The 18,497-nt window shown below is 52.1% G+C and overlaps 5 protein-coding genes across 5 annotated transcripts; 4 read left to right on the top strand and 1 right to left on the bottom strand.

Annotated features, from left to right (window-relative positions):
* The first annotated feature begins 1,184 nt into the window (after window positions 1–1,184).
* On the top strand, window positions 1,185–2,738 carry BDZ83DRAFT_95462 (uncharacterized protein). The gene is made up of 2 exons (XM_060516027.1): window positions 1,185–1,646; window positions 1,697–2,738. The coding sequence occupies exons 1-2, from the start codon at window positions 1,234–1,236 to the stop codon at window positions 2,523–2,525; spliced, it is 1,242 nt and encodes a 413-aa protein (XP_060359443.1). The 5' UTR covers window positions 1,185–1,233; the 3' UTR covers window positions 2,526–2,738.
* A 586-nt stretch (window positions 2,739–3,324) lies between these two features.
* On the top strand, window positions 3,325–4,730 carry BDZ83DRAFT_95458 (ankyrin repeat-containing domain protein). The gene has a single exon (XM_060516026.1). It carries the CDS (start codon window positions 3,536–3,538, stop codon window positions 4,667–4,669), a length of 1,134 nt encoding a protein of 377 aa, XP_060359442.1. The 5' UTR covers window positions 3,325–3,535; the 3' UTR covers window positions 4,670–4,730.
* A 2,233-nt stretch (window positions 4,731–6,963) lies between these two features.
* BDZ83DRAFT_547040 (uncharacterized protein) lies at window positions 6,964–7,773 on the top strand (the record flags this gene model as incomplete). Its single annotated transcript, XM_060503454.1, has 1 exon — window positions 6,964–7,773. A coding segment is annotated over one exon (810 nt), but the record flags the coding sequence as incomplete, so codon positions are not given.
* A 1,265-nt stretch (window positions 7,774–9,038) lies between these two features.
* BDZ83DRAFT_757006 (uncharacterized protein) lies at window positions 9,039–11,708 on the top strand (the record flags this gene model as incomplete). The annotated part of the gene is made up of 2 exons (XM_060514834.1): window positions 9,039–9,832; window positions 9,896–11,708. The coding sequence occupies 2 exons, from the start codon at window positions 9,039–9,041 to the stop codon at window positions 11,706–11,708; spliced, it is 2,607 nt and encodes an 868-aa protein (XP_060359440.1).
* Window positions 11,709–16,672: 4,964 nt separating this feature from the next.
* Window positions 16,673–17,110, bottom strand: BDZ83DRAFT_656521 (uncharacterized protein; the record flags this gene model as incomplete). Its single annotated transcript, XM_060510880.1, has 1 exon — window positions 16,673–17,110. One exon carries the CDS (start codon window positions 17,108–17,110, stop codon window positions 16,673–16,675), a length of 438 nt encoding a protein of 145 aa, XP_060359439.1.
* Between the last annotated feature and the right edge of the window lie 1,387 nt (window positions 17,111–18,497).

Below are 18,497 nucleotides of genomic sequence, written 5' to 3'. Positions count from 1 at the left end.
GCGGGTGCTCTCCACTGTCGTTCCTGCTCCCATCCGGGCGGTGCTGCTGACGTAAGAGGAACAAGCTATTAAGTTTGGCGCGGAAACTACGACCGGGGACTTCAAGGAAGGTGCCTTACGCGACGCGATGAAAGTGGGGCTACAGTGGGGGCTTTGGCCGTTTGCTTCTATTGGGTACCTGTCAGTACGTGCTCACGTACTCCAGAAGAAGATTAGCGCACGTGATCTATCCACCCATCCTTCCTGTCGGGTCTAAATTCCGGGAAGGCACGCCTGGTGCGTGAAGCGAGGCATCTGGGGAAGGAAGCTGTAAGCTGTCGGATAAGATGGAAGGCAATATGGGTCATCTCGGAATAGATAGTCTTCATTTTTTTCAAGCCTCTGTGTCGCATCCTTTCGAATATGCCCATCTTCTGCGAACCCTTCCCTTTGGTGTTTCGATCCCGAAGACGTTCTGTTCCTCATGCACAGCCATCTTTCGAGGCAACAAATACGGCCTTTACGGCCGCTGGGCGAGCAGCGTCGTCCTACCGTAGCAGGCAGCATCCTCTTCGGTTTCAAGAATGATACCTTGATCTCGATCTTCTCCAACATCATGTCTGTATCCTGCTGGGTTGACTCTTCCTATCTCGGCATCAAACTGAGCTGCAGATTACCCAAAAAGCAAGGATGGCGGGGACAGTCGGTCAAGTCCACACGCTCTGCGCACCACCATCATATGAATCGCCTCGGCCAGTGATGCAGCTTCAACATTGAGGCCAGCCTCCCTATCCTCCGGCAGTGGCAAAGAGAGAAGCTCAGGCTGCCGTGATATCCTTGGGCAACGCCCGTTTTCTCCTTTCGCCGGCTTATGGCGACCGATGACAAGGGGGTAGAAGGCTCAGACCCGCCAATCTGCATTTACGTGCCATAAGCCGCATGACTGCCGCAAAATCCTCAATTCACCTGCGCGGAATTGGTTCAGTTGCCCACTGCAGAGCGGCGCAGCGGGTGACCCTTGTCGCTGGATCGTTGCAACCCTGCAGGCTACTTCGACACGCCAAATGTCATCCTTCCTGCGGCTGCCTCTTCACCATTCGGATGCGTGGTCGTCAACGGAATGGATGGGTGCAATGAGGCAGCCAGCGTGGGCTGTGTTCAATTTAAACTGATAGAAACGAACTATCTCCCTTCCCATCTCCAGGCTCTTGATACGAGATTCATGGACAATACCTGCGAGTCCAGGGTGAAACCATGGAAGCAGTAGGCGGAACCGCTGCCATCTTGCAGCTGATCGATGTGGTGCTCAAGACCACTGTCCAAGTCTATAAGATCTACCAAGATTTCAGGGATGCCAAGGACACCCACAAGCAATTAGCGAGGGAAATGAGCGACCTCGTTCGTGTCCTCCATCAGCTACTTGATGTAGTCCTCGACAGCGATCCCGACGAACCGAAATCCGGACATGCTCACGCTTTGCGGGAAATGTTAAAAGGAGAGGACAACATTGTATCGTGTTGCCAAAAAGATGTCGCCAAGATCTCCAGTCTGCTAGGAAAGGACCCCAAAATATCATGGCCAATTCGCAAAAGGAAGATCGACCAAATTCTCGCTAATATTGCATCAACTAGGGCACAAGTAGTCCTCGCGGTTCAGACGCAGTCAATGTAAGATTCCATGATGCAATACACACTGGTCGCGAATCTGACCGAATTAGGGCTATTGTGTTGGATATCCGTCGCACGCTGGATAGACACGAATCATTCATGAGACAACATGTTGAGTCTGAATCGAGTAAGGCCATTTTTGCTTGGCTGAATCCGCCCGATGTCTGGGAGAGCTTGAGAAATGCTCTCCAAAAACGACAGCCAGGTACCGGCGAATGGCTAAAGAAGACGCCCGAATTCGAGTACTGGAGAGGGAACCCGGGTAGCCTTTGGTTGTCCGGCATGCCGGGGGCCGGAAAGACCATCATGAGCTCGACCATAGTGACGTCTTTGCTTAGCGAAGCTCAAACATCTGCATCTGCTGTTGTTTACTCGTACTTCGATTTCTCAAACGAGTCGCAACAAGAAGCTCAGTCGTTTCTGCGAACATGCATCGCCCAACTCGCAGCAAAGAACCCTGCGGCTTATGAGATCCTTGTCGGCCTTCGTAATCGATGTTCGGAAGCCCAAGGTCAACAACCCGGACTTGGAGAGTTTCTCGAAGCAACAGTAGCCGCCCTGAGGTGCTTTAACCACGTGTTCATTGTAGTCGATGCGCTGGACGAATGTTCGGAACGTAGAAAGTTGCTGAACATAGTCAAAGAGCTTCAGTCCATACGCAATCTTCATCTAGTCCTCCTGAGTCGCCCAGAACGAGAGATCGAAAATGCCCTGTCATCTTCCGCGCAAGAGTTACCATTGCGGGGCTTTGAGGTCGATCAAGATATCGCAGCCTACGTCCATGAGAGAATCCATAGCTCGGGGGAAATGCGAGAATGGACGGTGGAAGACAAGGCGAAAGTTGAGGCCCAGCTAAGTGAAATGGCCGGTGGAATGTGAGTTTACCTCTGCTTACTGACTATGAAGAGCTACAACGCAGCTGACCCGAGACAATATGAAGGTTCCGCTGGGTACAATGCCAGCTGGACTCTTTGGAGAAGTGCATTGATTCCAATCAAGTTGACGAGACTCTGGCCTCTTTACCGTCTGACCTGCCGTCGACTTATGAAAGAATACTAGTCAATCTGGATATCAAGTCAGCGGTACGAGTTCGAGACGTCCTGGTAGCACTGGCCTTTGCTCGAAGACCCCTGCAGGTTGGCGAAGTTATGGATATTGTCAGCATATCCATCACCGATTACCCTCGGGCAAACAAGAGCGGGAATACGGTCTACTTGAACCAGCTGCTGTCTCTCTGCTCGAGTATGGTATCAATCTCCACTACTGGAGGTGGCGAGAAGAAGAAGCAAGAAATGCGGCTTGCGCATGCCTCGGTCAAGGATTATCTGGTCTCCGAACATTTACGCAGCGGACCAGCATCTGCATTTTACACAACCCCTGGAAAAGGACACCTTCTCATGGCCGCCAAGAGTGTTGCGTGTCTGCTGGATCAAAACGACGTCAGCCACTTTGGGCCACATACCTTAGGAGAGGTTCCGTTCCTACTCTACTCTGCTCTGAACTGGGTCCATCATGCCAGAGATGCGAGTCTGGAGCCTGATCGGGGCAGTCTTGACGACTTGATTTTTGCCTTGTTCCATCGTGATGGCGACGCTTACGTCAACTGGCACCGCGTGACAGGCCGCCATGGGCCTGCAACGCCTGTGGAGGGCTATGCGTGGGACATACACATTAGAGACGGCAGTAGGCTGATTGACGGCGGTCGACCATGCCCCAAAGAACGACTGCTAAATGGCCACTAGCTTGATCGTCCGCTTCACCATGCACTACAATGGAACTTGTGGCGCGTCGTTCAGCGTCTTCTTGATGCTGGCCATGATCCCAATGGTTACAGTAAAGGGAATCGCGCTCCACTTCACTATGGGGTACTTCAACGGGCTCTAGAGTCAATGGATCTTATCCTCAATCGGGGTGGGAATATTGACATCGGCGACTGGATTGGCGACACACCGGCCATGTTTTGCGCTTACAAGACTAAAGATCCAGTGACGATGGAGTGGTTGATGGACCGCGGCGCAAGTTTCTTCCCCGTCAGCAGAAGGTCCGGCAGTCTCTTGCAATGCGCAGCTATGGAGGGTGATCCGGAAGTGTTAGAGGTGATCTTGCGGAAGAAACCGCTCAACGTATCTCCGGACATTGGAGTTAATCACAACTATAACGAGATCGCCGACCTTGCCACTCCACTTCAATGTGCGGCGTATGCGGGTAACTTGGCATGCATCGAGCTACTGCTGAAGTATGGCGCCGAAGTCAACTTGGCTAAAGGCAAAGTTGGGACAGCTCTCCATGCTGCAGGTGCTTCAGGAAATCCGGGTGCATTTCGACTCTTGTTGGAGAGGGGCGCAAATCCAAACGTCGTCAATGGCCAATACGGGAGTGTTCTTTGGGCTGCTGCATATGGTGGCGACCGTGAATGCATTCGCATTTGTTTACAACGGGGACTGCCCATTGATGGGTTGAAAACCATCCATTTCTTTCCCGAGAAGAAATGGCAGGATCTTTCTGATGTTGAAAGAGGCAAGCTTATGTCTGAGATCATCAGAGTTGCGGGCGATCGCTATTGCCGGGACATCTTTGACGCTGCCCGTTCGGGCATGACTTCGCGTGTCAAAGCATATCTCGATGACGCCAAGGACCGCAAAGCTGAACTGGAAAAGAAGCATGAAATTCATATGCGGACGCCCCTGAGCTGGGCGGCGGCTGGGGGTCACATCGAAACGGTGAAGTACCTGGCCATGGAGGGCGCAAATCTTAACGTATGGGGAAGAGGTCTCGAGACGCCACTCGAGTTTGGCTGCCTTGCTGGTCGCTTGGATATGGTTAAGTGTTTGTTGGCTCTAGGGGCAAGAGCCGATTTTCGGCAGGCGGGCAAGTATCGAACGGCGGTTGTGTGTGCTGAGATCAGTGGCAACAAGGAATTGGTTGAATTCCTGAAGGCATTGGAGGAGGCTCGGACCGTGACGTTCGAGTTCGAGGGGCAGGCCTACGAGCATGATGGCAACAGGGGTTACAAGCGAAAGTAGTGACTACATCATGTCCATTGGAGACTCTTCCTGCCGGGGGAAGCATGCAGAGCTCTTGGAAATTGACTCCGGGGATCTGGACCCCGTATCGTGAAACCGGGCATCTCCACTTCGTCGGCCGGTCAATTGTGGACCTGACACGGAGAGGGTGGGGCCCGGCGCCGGTAGTGGGGTTTCGTGAGCAGGCGGTGGAAGGAGGGACAGCCCTCGTCTACCTTACCAGTATCAAATTCTATTCCGTACCCTTGGATGCAGTGATGTGGAGGAAATATCCTTACTTTGTACCCCGTCCAGTTCTCGCTTGTCAGTGACCCCATGTTCACCTGTGACTTGCAGGACGTTTGCTGCCATGAAGCCACGGTTTAATGGAATGGCTGGGGTAATTTCCCCGGAGCAGGTGTGCAGAAACCCATGAGTAGTCACAAGCGACAAAAGCATGTCATGAAGGATACAAGATTGGCCCTGAAAGATGGCAGGGGCAGTCGGATACTTTCAAAACAGACGAGCACATATTCTTCATCCTAGGTGATTCGTCCATTGAAGAGTGCAGCCATCTAAAAAAGGAACAGGGCAGCATCGTCCGCTCGGCGTGGCACCCCAGAAGTTGAACCCAGTCCCAGCGATTCGCGAAACTGGGAGGTGAGGATCCATCCCACTCATTCCGCCTGATTGAAGCTTCTCGAGACCCGAGTATGTATGAGTGCCGCATATATCGGTGATGTGGGCAGACGAAATTGACAATCGCGGAGGTTGGGCGACGTTTGGGCGCAGCCAGGTGAGAGTGCGAGTATCCGCAAAGTTGAAGGTTGAGTGGAACCCCCCAGCCACTGGAATTGTCGACACCCGACGGGGACTTGAAGGCGCGAGAAGATGGGCGCCGCCCCGCCGAGCTGGGCGACACCACAGCAGCGCTGCACGTAATTAAATGTGGTGCGATTTAAGTGGACGTTGGGAATTCGTTAGTGCATACGCAGTACGGAGTACTCTGTCTGGTTTCCCAGCCACTTTGAATCTTTACGAAAGTCACTGGAGTTGTCAAACCCTGAAATGTCCGAGAGCCCAAACTCTTTCTCTCGCTTGGGTACATTGTCTGTTCCTCCTTTTTTGCTTTTGAGTCCGGATAGTATCATCTTTTCCCTTCTCCCGTTAGCTTCCGCGCCTGGCGAGATCTTGCAACCGCGCTTCTTTTTCTCCCGTGTGTTGGCATCGTCTGAGTTGAGACACAGACACCAGACACAGACATACAGAGAGAGAGAGAGAGACAAGACAGCCCCTCAATCCAACGGTTCTCAACGGTTACTGCTCGCCTAGTAATTGCCTAGTTCATCTTGAATCATCTTTTCAGGATCAATCTGACTTCACGTCAAACCTGTCAAAACACTAAGAATCAAACGTCAACTCTATCCGCACCTCACCAACCTCACCACCACCAATCTCTCCAATCATTCCACCCCAACACAACCCCGCCGCCGCCGCAAGAGACGTCGACCCCGTCTCGTTTGCCATCATGGCCATGGGACTCCAACAGCAGCAACACACCCAGGGATCGCCGCCCATCCACTTCCCCGGCGACTTTGTCGAGTACGGCCAGCAGTACGACAACAACAGCGGCCACCACAGCGACCCGTCCTCTACTCAACAGCGTCAATCCCGCGGCGAGGGCGGCAGGAACGGTCGGTATCGAAGACCGCGTTCTCCTTCCCTAGACGACGATTCTCGCTTCACTACCGGGCCCAGCGGCGGTGAAGATCCGCGGGCCAGCTCAGATGCTGCGCTGCATGATGCCGTGCTCGCGCAGGCGCCCCATCAACAGGTGAGTTTACAGATGTAAAGTTCAATAGGGGAAATTTTGAGATGAGCGATCGATTGGATTGAGAGAGTAGTAGAAGAAAAAAAGCAATGGCTCGGCGAAACACGCACCAGCCACGCTCAATTTCATTACACCTCAACCACCCACCCCCCTTATCTCTCTCTCTCACCCCAGCACTCAAGAACTCACTTCACCCAACTCACCTCACCTCACTTCATCTCACTCACTCACTCACTCCCCAAACTCACAAACTCCAACTCATCTCACTAAAGGGCGGCTTTTGAGACCGCCCTCCCCCACATCCTACACCCTATACACAAAAGCACAAAACACAACGCACACGCACGCACGCACATACATACACAACTCGTATCGTCACCAAAAAAAAAACCATCTGACCGCAATGCAGCAGCGCGTAATCCCAACAAACGGCCGCAACGGAGGCCAACCTCGCGCCGCAGGCCCTCGCGCACCCCCCGCCGCCGCAAACGCCTCCCAGAACCGCCGCTCCCAGCCCCCGCCAGTCAACTCCCAGCTGCCGCCCTACATGGGCGAGAACCCCGACGAATGGAGCCCGTCCAAGGACGCCGCAGGAGCAGGCGGCTACTCCCGCCGCCGCACAGAGCGCCACGCCCGCCGGCAATCCTCCACCGGCAGCGGCGCCCCGGGTGCCCCGGACCCGCCCCAGATGAGCGGTGGCGCATCACCCCGAGGGCCGCCCGAAAGCCAGCACTCTCCAAGGGATAGACTCCCTTCTCAGCAACTACAGCAGCAGCAGCGCGAGCACATTCCCAACCCGGCAGGCGGTCTTCGCCCTCCTTCCCCGCCGGCCGTCAACGAGAGCACTCTCAGCGACATAAGCCGCGTCAACAGCCCCAGCATCTCTAAATCCGTCCTTGAGCCCCTGCAGCGCAAGATGCTCGAGTACCACCGCCTCATGGACGAAGCCCAGGGCCAGATGGCGCAGTACGACGAGGAACTCCGTCTCCTGCAGGAGCGCCGCCGTCTAGCTGAGCAGCGGTTCGTCGATGCCAAGACCAAGCATGACGAGTATGAGAGGCAGCATCTTGATGTCGAGCGGGCGCTGCGCGGTGATTATGCGCCGCCTCAGCAGGTGCAGCAACAACAGATGATGCAGCAGCAGCAGAGTCAGCAGCAAATGTATCAGAATAGTCCGCCCAGGACGGTGCCGAGACCGGCGTCGAGTATTATGAGCTATGATGACCGGCCGATGAGCGGGCACAGCTCGGGCCCAAAAAAGGGGAAGCTGAGGTTCAGTTTGTTTGGGAGGTAGATGTGTTTGCGAGGTTGGGGACCATTGATTGTGTGTTGTTTGGATGGATAGAGCGGCTTTAGAGAGGGACCCTTTGCTCGTAACTTCTTTTGTGTTAATATTCTTATGGATTCGGGGGTTTTGGGATGTGGGATGGAGGACAAAGGGGCTGTCATGTTTGGACGATGGCATTGATGTAATGACTGGAGCAACCGTACAATATGGTAGTATATCAAAGACTGGTTTCATGGCAAACGTTTCTCATTTTTCATTGTGTAGTTTTGTTTCTGGAAGCTGATGCTGTTGGCGTTGTCGTTGCATCGCTTCACTCAAAACTCGCAACCCAATTTGGCCCTTTGGTTGGTTAGTTGAAGAACAAGAACCAGAAACTTAGTCTGTTGGTTGATCGAGGTATGGTGAGTAGAGGGCTGGCTGTCTACGAGACGAACAACATGATGACCATGCAAGTCTGCTATAGGTGCGCACACTTGTTGTCAAAACATGCCAGGTTCTCAGTCATCCCAGACTCCCAACTCAAATCACCCAATGCAACTTGTTTGGGTGAGAGTATCGCAGACCTCACGGGGCATCTCGTACCTATGACAGTAGCTTGTTTTCCGTTGCCGCAAACACCTTGTTCTGCTGTGACAGTAGCTTCTGTTCTTAGACAACTCTCGTCATCAGTCTCTTGACGTGGACAGCCAAGTATTTATTGAGCCACAACATTCCCCCAACTGTTCCTAGACTCACCCTCTCATACTCTCAAGCTTCCAGGTCATAGGTCATCAAGCTTTCGGATACCCAGATAGGGGCACCTGCAACCTACCCCTGAGATCGCCTCTCATCCAAAACTGCTTATATCACCCAGAGTCCTCAATCAACACGGATAGAGACGTCCAAATAAGAAATTCTCATGCATACATCATTGGCATTTTGACTCGGACGTCACCTTCCTTAACTCCCATAGGTGGAAAGTTTCTCCGAGCCAGAGGGCATCGGATGAAGATTCAGGTCAACATGTCTGCTCCCGTACCTCCAACTCGAATATCCAATCAGATGCCCCGCTTTCCGTTTGCAAATGCTTCCTTCCTTCTCTCACTCACCGCACTCCGACACATTTTCTGACCGCTACATCCTATTTTCGCCTCCCACTTGAGTCGCGAGGGAAATATCATAAACCACGCCAATATCATAAACCACGCCGCGTTACTCTCACACTCGCTACTCAAGATCATCGCGACATGGCCTTCTTGTTACTCGATCCCATGGATCAAATGGCAGCAATCATGGATCAACCCAAAGAACCGGACAAAAATCGCATTCGTTCAGTTCTCCCGACCAAGAGGTTCCCTAATGGCCTTCTGAGACAGACTCATCGCGAGCTAGCCCGTCTGTACGAGGCCCACGGCGAGACCGTCATCACCTACTGGAAGGGGCTTGACCGAACTGGACGCGAGTTTGTGTTGAGAAACAGCTCTACGTGCCCTGTTCTCAGAACCGTCCAGTCCCTTGGCGCCGGGTTCTCCCACTTTCTCGGACCCGAATGGAATCACGAAGACATCACCAATCCAGAGAACAATGTCTTCCTCGACGTCCTCAAACACCGCGCCACGAAATCTCTCACCCACCAATTCACCATCGGCGCTAATGGCTCACAAGGCGACTGCGTCTTCACCTGCGCAAGATTCGCCGAACATCTCATTCCATGTCTGGAGCACTTCGACGGCGATGTCATGGTATTTGAGGACTGTGAAGAGTACCCTCGCACCGACGACATCGTTGCCTACTGGGAAGCCATAGCCGGCGTCAGAACAGATCGTCATCTGTGGGTACCCGGACCTGTAGGCGAGCTGATCGTAGCGAGACAGATGTTCTGGGTAGAGATTCTTCATCGCGCCCTCGTCACCATCCTCACAGCCCTGGCCACAGGTCGCAAACACCCAAAGTGCACATGCCACGAACACGACAAGGGAGAGGTGCATGGTAACGAGGTTCTTCCCAAGCTCACGCTCACCAGCGACTCCGGACTCCGGCCCTTCATCAACTTCATCAAGGCCGAGGAAGATGAGACGGTCATCTGGTCGCAAAAGCTCCTGGCAAAGCCTGATTTTCTCCTTATGGAGGCTACGAACTAGTGGCTCAGCCTCCCAGAGAAAGTCCCAGACGCCAGCGGGCGCATACTAAGCGTGGAGGAACTGGACAGGCATGTCGGGGCCTGCATCTTCGATCCCTACTACGCCGCTGAGAAGGACGCGACCACTTCTTACTACATTCGCATTCTGTTATGCGCAATCCACACGATGGAAAACTCGCGAAAGACGGCCAAACGACGCGAATTCCTGCTACAGGAGCTATCCAACGTCCTTCACCTCAAGTTTCTGAAGTCTCTGGCGTACGTCAAACGATGGATCCAGTGCGGAAAAGCAGAGAGGTACTTTAAGCGTGTCCCAAACACCTACGACCACTTGGGCAGTGAGGTTGTCGTCTTCAAGGATCGAGTCATTGACAGCAAGAATCCCAAAATATACTACGGAATGCAGCTCTGCAAGCCAGGATTGACCCACAGACATGCCAGCTTTTGGCTCTCGAAGCTGGCTCCGTATTACAAGAACAAAATCCCAGGAACCGCAACCATGGTTCCCGAGGGCGTCGAGATCTCGGAGTTCCATACAAGCATCAACCTCTCGAACCTCAATCTGCTCGTGAGCTTCATCTCCGACCTGGACAAACAGCTGTGCCTCCCGCCCGTGAGCGATACGAAAGGGCAGCTGTACATCTCACGCGTCGACCAGCTGGAAGCCGAGCTTGCCACCGTCAAGAGAAACTTGGACATCCGTAGAATCGTACCCGACATTGACCGGCTAGCGGAGCCTCTCGTCGCTTCCGCGGCGAGGGACAAGGTCGCCGATGCAATTGAGGAGAAGCTGGGCACCTGCCTTGCACAACGCTACTGGAACCTGGTGCAGAGCTGCGTCGACAACTTTCCTGATCTCGGTGATTATGAGAGCAGCAGGGTCAACTTTGACGTCTGTTTCCCCAAGTCGTCGTGTCATTGTGACTCGGACAAGTCGACTGAGCCTGCTAAGAAGAAGAAGAAGAAGCCAAAGAAGAAGAAGGCGAAGAAAGTCACAGAGCCGTCCGATGTCCTGCCGGAGCTTGAGGAGGACCATGATGCCTGGGTCAACGATTTGAATACCCCGTGGCTTTCAAAGGCTGACGGGGATTCTTCGTGGGATGAGCTTGCGACTTCCGTGACCGGATCCCTCTCCCTGAATGAGCCTGAGCTCGATCTTCCCATCAATGGTGTCCCCATCAACACTTCGCAGGACTCGGCCAACTCTGAATCTGAACTCGCTAACACCGAGCCGCAGGCTTCTGATCCCTGGGCGAACTTCCCTGAGGCCTCAGGTAGCGTTTCTGATGCTGCGACCACGCCAACCGAAGCCAGCTTCGGCGACTCTCTTGAAGAAGATGACCACGAGCATGAGGACAATGATGGAGACGATGAGCAGCGGGACGAGCACCAGGATCCCGACGAGGACGAACAGGGAATCGTGCAAGGTCCCCGCAACCAAGACGCCAGCCTCCTCGCCAAACCTGACGCCGGAGACGGACCCTCGACTCCCCCCCAAGATGTCATCTACGTCAGCGCCCGAACAGCAACCGTCATGGCAACAATGTTCGACAAGTCCCTCCACCAGGGATCCCTCACCTGGCCAGAGTTCATAGCCGCCATGGTCGAAGTAGGCTTCACCACCGACAAGAAAAAGGGCTCCGCAATTGCCTTCGTGCCCCAGCCGCGAGAAGACGGCAGCCCCAGGTGGAAGCAGTCAATTCAGTTCCACATCACCCACGGTAGCGCGTCGTCGAGGGTCGAGGGGTATCGGTCGCGCAAGATGGCTCATAGGTTGACGAAGGCTTTTGGCTGGAATGCAAAGACGTTCCAGATTGCTTGATTGCTGGATGGCACTGGCGGCTTTTGTGCCACCGGGAGTCAAATTTTGCAGTAGCTAAGATCTTTGGCTTTTGCTGTATTTGGGGACGACTTCTGAGGATTGCGAAGACGTGGCGTACGTGGGCCATAGAGATGCGGTACTTTGCTTCTGTTCTTGGATGCTGGCAGGGACACGATATTGAGACTTTGGCATCATTTGCACATGGTCCTGATTTTGTTTCTCCGGTACCCTTGGTTCGTTTGATAGTTGCTGGGCACTCATGGCCCTTGATTTGTTTTGGACTTTGTTTTGTACAGTCGCCTTCCGAACTGACACTTCTCTTCTCTTAAATAATCGTTCCCTTTTCGATTGCTTTGAACTTGTCTTTCAATATCACCTCCATTATACACACTCGAATTAAAAGTACCTCGTCCTATACTATAATGACGCGACCAGAATCTTCATAATGGTGGCGTCATCAATCCCCGAAACTGAACCACACAACTAGTAAAACGTTACCCCGGGATGGCGGTCTAAACTTCCTATTCGGCGTGTGCGAGTTGCTCAAGGGAAAGAATAAACAGTATTGAAAGAACATGGCCAGCTATCTCCAAGCCGAAGTCAGATGTGTCAAGAACTAAGTATATGAGTGTACTGGCTGTTGTTCCTAAAAACCACAATTCTTTCTTGGAAACACCTGTTATAAGTTCACTGCCCGATTGTCCTTAGTTGCGCTCAGTCCGATCACGAGGCTTTGTAGACTCGTTGCAGGGAGTACACCATGGGTCCGATTCTGCAGGACTTGTCAGCTTGCTGCAATCATACAAGTCGTATGAGGGCTTTATTGGCCAGGCATCAAAAGCAGATGAGCATCTAGACAGCGGCCTGAACGCTCCCAAGACTGAGGTCACCGCGGCCAACTCTCACGAAGCAATTGCGCAGTTGTCTGGCCTCCCCGCCGATAGTGTTCAACCCAACTAAAGAATATGAGAGAGCCACACAGTAGACTATCTTAAACCGAAACCGGCTATAGGTTTTCGCCAGGATATTTTCTGTTCCACCTGACTAACTAGAAGCCGGGCCCACGGTGATGCTCTGAAGTCGCATCAGCCCGGGCAACTTGACCCCCTACTGTTCGCTGCCTGGATACGAAACTCGACTGATGAAGGTTCTTGGGTCCTTTCAGCAAGTGAATCAGCCCACAAACTTTCGCGGCCCTGCTCCCTATTGAGCTATACTTTCCAGCTTACGATTGCATGTAAATCAATCGCCTTCTAACAACTGGAGGTTACACAACCGTTCAAATTCAATTGAGCGCTCTATTGACCCCAATATCAAGTCTTTCCTCAGAATCATTACAAGAAGCTGGCGAACTTGCCAGAAGCGACGGGCTCGCGCTGAGCAATTCGGTCAGTATGTTTGAGCCTCAATATCCGCGCCAAGGAGCGGCCGTGGAGTGGTAGAGGACTGATAAGCTTGAGGTGGACGGCAGCCTCATGGAAATGAAGACGTTTCTGTGGTTCTCTTAAAGGTGTGCTCTTCCTCCGGCTATATTTCTCGGACGCCAAAACGTTGGCCCTTTCCATGAGTATCTGCAACCATAGCTTTCGGTTTATAAAACCTAAAGAGAGAGATAGGCTATCTCCGAGGCAAAGGAAGGGGGCTCGTTGAAGCACAGGAGGAGATATGATAGATCCTTCTCGACCTGTACGGTTGACCCCAGGCCTCTCTGCTATGGACGCAAGCATCACACCCCTGGATAGGCCTCCATGGCTGTCGGGCTAAGAATGGATGGGTTAGTCATGTGTGGCTCAGACTCCACATGACAGCTTCGAAGACTAGATTGTCCAGGCTCGCCAAAGTCGGCATTTTAGCTCCGAGAGGAACTCTTGTCGTATCAGCCATAGCGTGGCTGCACACACAGAGGATAGTGCGTCTCTCTCCCGGCGAGAAGGTCTCTTTCCTCTTGGCTTGTATCATCCGAAGAGAGGGATACTTTAGAGCTGTGCTTTTCCAGTCTCGAGGACGCGTCGTACGAGGCTGCCCGCAGAAGTGTGCTCGTGGCAACACTCGCCGTAACTACACCCGCCTCCCACACTATCAGAACGGTGTCTGCGCTGAGCGCGTGTGGCAGTCCCATGGCGCCCGATGCGTCCATCCTGGACGTGGCTCGTACGATGCTGCGGACAACAACATTGGTGGTCGTGGTAGAAAAAGTTGTGCGATTGAGGGTCCAAGTGTTCGCGGATATCCTATTGTCATGGATCGAGGGGGTTTGGGGTCTTGGTTCTTGGTTTGACTCATGCGGCCACCCCTTGCAGCCCAGAGGCTCAAGCAAGAGGCGTGAAGCTGTATCGGGTCAGACATTCATCTTGCTAGTCAAGCGCACCGGGGAACATATGTAATCTTTGGAAGAGGCGGCTTTGATGAGTTTGCCATGCTGCTGTAAATTGTATCTGCCAGGCTCGTACCGCGCACTACTTTACTTACCTACCTGCTCGCTACCCGATACAAGAGACAGGATATGCAATTCCAGACTCTTTGCGAGAACACCTGTGCCGGTACACTATATTTCGAGCCGGGCCCTCCGACTACGCACAAGTGCCAAGACTTTTTGTCCCTTTCGTCAGACCATCAGTTCGGCGGCTTCGGAGTCTCACTTGGAGGAGATAATTCATGAATGACCTTACTCAATCAGTCAAAAGGAGCTCAAGGCTACGAGAAACAATCCTAGGGAAAGACATGTTCTCGTTGATCGAATTGGGCGGATGAGCGATCAACGAGGGCCACCAACGAAAATCACAAGTTGGCGATGTCAAAGGGAAAGCTTGCTAATGACGAGCTACTCATTTCAACCAAGGAAAGGCGGTTATGAAAGGAGTGTTATCATACGGGACAGCGTTTTCGGGGACATTGCTGGTCCGATGTTCAGTACCAATTTGCCGGTAAATGAACCCAATGAATTCCGGAACAGCGTCCCTACCAAAGGATTTATGATCTTTACACATAGTACCAGGCGCAAGAGTAGACTAATGTTTTCCATAGATTATGATGTACTATCAGCCCAAGCCTAATTGCAGTGGGTCGCAGCGCCAAGACTAGTAGAGAGTGACTCCATATTATAATTAAAGTAGTAGCGGCCTCGGGCGATACGGCAAGGCCGTCACGACTCTCATTGCCTTCAACTCCATGAAGTGCTGCCGCCAGGTCCATACTCAATCCCGTAATACTGGGATCTTGTCAAGAATACTTGACCAATCGGCGTATGATGAAGACTCGGACTACGCATGGTCGAATAGATGAATAGAGTTTGTGTAATATCCACGACCAAGCATCGACGGAGCTTTACTTCGACATGGCTCCGGTGTACCCAAGTGACATCAAGTCCCCATTCCATTTGGTAATTAGGGTGGTGTTGAGGCAAACAGAAGTATAAGTAAACCGCCACTCCGACTTTGACCACTGGTTGCTGTCCTTTCAACATTGAACAAATTGAACAAATTGCAGTTGTTTCAGCCACCATGATGTTTCGGAGTCACATTTTCACCGCTATAATCGCGCTTCAGTCCGCTGTCACCGGCATCCAAGCCGCCTGTACATCACAAGCGCCCGGTACAGAAGGATACAACGGCGGAAAGTGCAAGCCCGACAAGGTTCTTTGCGGCAGCGCAGGCCCTACTATTACATGTTGTGACAATACAGCCTGTTCTTGAAAGTAGGTTTATTCCTTGAGAAAAAGTCCCCAGAGCTATAATTGAAATTTCCACTGCAGTCTATCTGGGTCAGGAATGAGCACGGTTAATAGCTGTGGACGATGCCAATTCTCTTCTAATCCGTTGCATCACAAGCCTCTCATAACACCCAGGAACTTGCCTCTACTTCGGGTCCTGGGACAGAGGAGAGTATTCTGGGGTGGAATCATCTCACCGTTTAGGTGTGGAGTGTGAACTGCGAACTTTTCAATGAAAGGCAGAGAGAAGGAGTGCGGTGGTTCAACAAATCAACACAGTGTGTGATCAAGGTGCCTAAGGTGATCAAGATGAAGCTGTGTTAACCACGACATTGACATTCACCGACTCAGTGTACATAATACGTATCGGAAACCATGATGGGAAGATCCCACTTACAACGCGGTCAGCTGTCTTTGAATCGGTAGATCTGCTGCAGGTACTAGGAGAATTTCGTCACTTCGAGACCGGGCGAACCTTGATTTAAATGTATCGTGACTCATCTACTACATAACATCGGTACTATTGCCACCAGCCTTCAACCTCAATGACTGACTTGGCAATGCTAGCTCGTCCACGAAATTAGGCTGTGTGATGACATTCGCATTCCAAAAATCCCGACAACCCCTTACCTACACGTATGTTACCTTAACTTTCGGTCGGCCTAGTGATCGAGGCTTAAGATCAATGTCTGGGATACAGACTGGACTGAAAAAAGGGCAATAGACCCTTGTACCTTGCCTTCTCCATGTCGCCCACGCAGTGGCACCTGTGCGTAGTCGATGCACCGTCGAGTTGCGTATGTAAGCGGTTAACCGTATGTTAAAGAGTCCCGACGACCTCGGTAATGCCGATGTATCGCCTGTGAACAAGGACCAGAACGCCAACTCAGCGTTGGCAACCTTCAAAGAACAGAACGTACGGCGTCGCACATAAATGCTCGATCACAGTGGCGACTTCAGAATGATCTAGAGAAAACAGGTTTGCGGTAGAGCAGTGTACGCCCTGAACTGTCGATTCGGTACCGGGGGTCTAATAGATAAACTATATCCGTTTTGCGTCCGAAGGGTACGCCAACCTCAGTCTCGAGAGTTTGCGTGCGGATTGGCCTGGTGCTTGCAAATAATCACATCCACATTTACCAATATTTCTAGCCCATACCCCTAAGCCCACCCAACAGTCGTTTCCGTGTCTTGCCGTATCGTATTTGATTATGGTCGTTTCCCTCGTCCATTGATACAGAGAGGCTTTGGTGGCTTAGATCGACTGGATAACGATGCGGAAACTCTCGCCAATGCGGCTGACTTGCACAGACTTTGAGCTGGTTCCAGCTGACAGAGTCTCGCTTGCGATGATGCCGTTACCTGCGTAGACGGTGTATTCAAAGGTGAGAGTGCTGAACGGGGCGCTGTGGTAGAAGGTGATCTTGAACTGGTCGTTGCCGAGGGGCTCTGCCTTGTACTGGAAGCTAGTGCCACCGCCAATAACAGACGTAGTAGGCCAAGGGACGACTCTTTCAAAGTCCTCTCTTGCCATCAAGACTGCGGCGATGGCTGCATCTTCGACGGTCTGGGCGGAGCGTTCGTTCACCACGGACTTGTCGCTCACAACGATGTTGCGCGTCTCAGCTGGAGCGACGATGGCGGGCAGAGCGGCAGCGATGGTCGCAAAGCCGAGGAGCATAGAGGCCTTCATGTTGATGGCGAAGATGAGGCTTAGAAAGTAAGGTAGTGGGAGATGATTCGCTGAGAAAGGACCGTTGTCTGGGAATACCAAAGCCTTCATGACAAGCTAAGCGAATGACTTTGCCGGCTTCTTATGTACTTCAAGCACAGGTGACATCGCGATGGCATCAATATGAATCATATCACATCATTTGCGATGTTGGGAAGGTGGTTCGACGGTAGCAGCGATGGTCATGCGTTCGTGACTAAGGTATCTCGACCGAAATAGAGTCATTGCCACTTCAGATTGCGACCCCATCGTTCGATGCTTCCTATTTTGTAGTCTGACCTCCCTGAAGTAGAACACTTCCGGGTAGAATCGCACTGTTAATATCGTAGTTAAAGCACGTAAAGAGCATAAACCAACGAAGCGAAGATGACTTTAGGCGTTCGGGCAAGTATCTCCTTGCGGAAGGAGGAGCGTGCCTAGTGGAGATAGCACAATATCTGGCCGGCTTGGACCATTTGTCATGGTAGAGTCAGCCTTCCTTTGTCTGGATCTTGTGACGGAAGATGATACTGGTGCTGTAGAAAGATGATTCGTATGCGCCGTGAGTCTGCTGATCAGGCGCTTCCCGATCTCTCAATTTTCGGGTTGTTGCTTCTTCGATTCTTTTGATTATCCCCTCTGCCCATATTCTATTAGTGGGACTGTCACAGAAGTTCAAGAATCTCATACGATGCGGACATAACACGGTCCACCGAGAAAGCACTGTTGACCTGCCTAACGGGGTTATCGCCAAGATAGACAGTACATTCTCAGAGTATAGAAGGATACAATATGGCGGGTTCTTTAGCTCCTTACACAATATAGTCCAGCCTCGTTGACTTAAGTGCCCCTATTATATGACCCTTAAAAAAAGAGATTCCTCGGTAAAACGGGCTGGCAGCGTGGTCTATGTGGTGATAAATACAGCTTCTTAGTATTGTACTCTGTTAGGAAAGGCAGCGGCACTTGACCCCTTTCGTCAGGGTGTTGTGATAGATCCAGACGATGGTGACCATCATGGGGAAAACAAGTCAGGGGCCATTCGCCATCTGGAAACATTTACCCATAAGTCTTAGGTGCACTAAAGTACTGTTTCCACTGCCCTGCTTCTACTACCGCTCCACTTCCGCGGAGATCAACTCATCGTCGATCATTCCTTGTTCGATTGACATTCCGGGTTGTGATGTCTGTGTTTCCATGACAGAGTTGCGATAGCAGGACTTGAATCCTAGCATTAATCTTCTTGGCACCATGGATGTGGCAAGGTTTGCTTCAGACGAGTATTTTCTCGATAATTAAACGCTCTGTTGGGAAGATATAACCCGAGGATGACTTGAATTGCCCGTGCACACGATCTACTGTGACGGAG

This window comes from Colletotrichum acutatum, assembly GCF_030867785.1.
Source record: "Colletotrichum acutatum strain CBS 112980 chromosome Unknown BDZ83scaffold_146, whole genome shotgun sequence".
NCBI lineage: Eukaryota > Fungi > Ascomycota > Sordariomycetes > Glomerellales > Glomerellaceae > Colletotrichum > Colletotrichum acutatum.
Note: the sequence above shows the minus strand (reverse complement) of the source record. Positions and strands in the feature narration are given on the sequence as shown.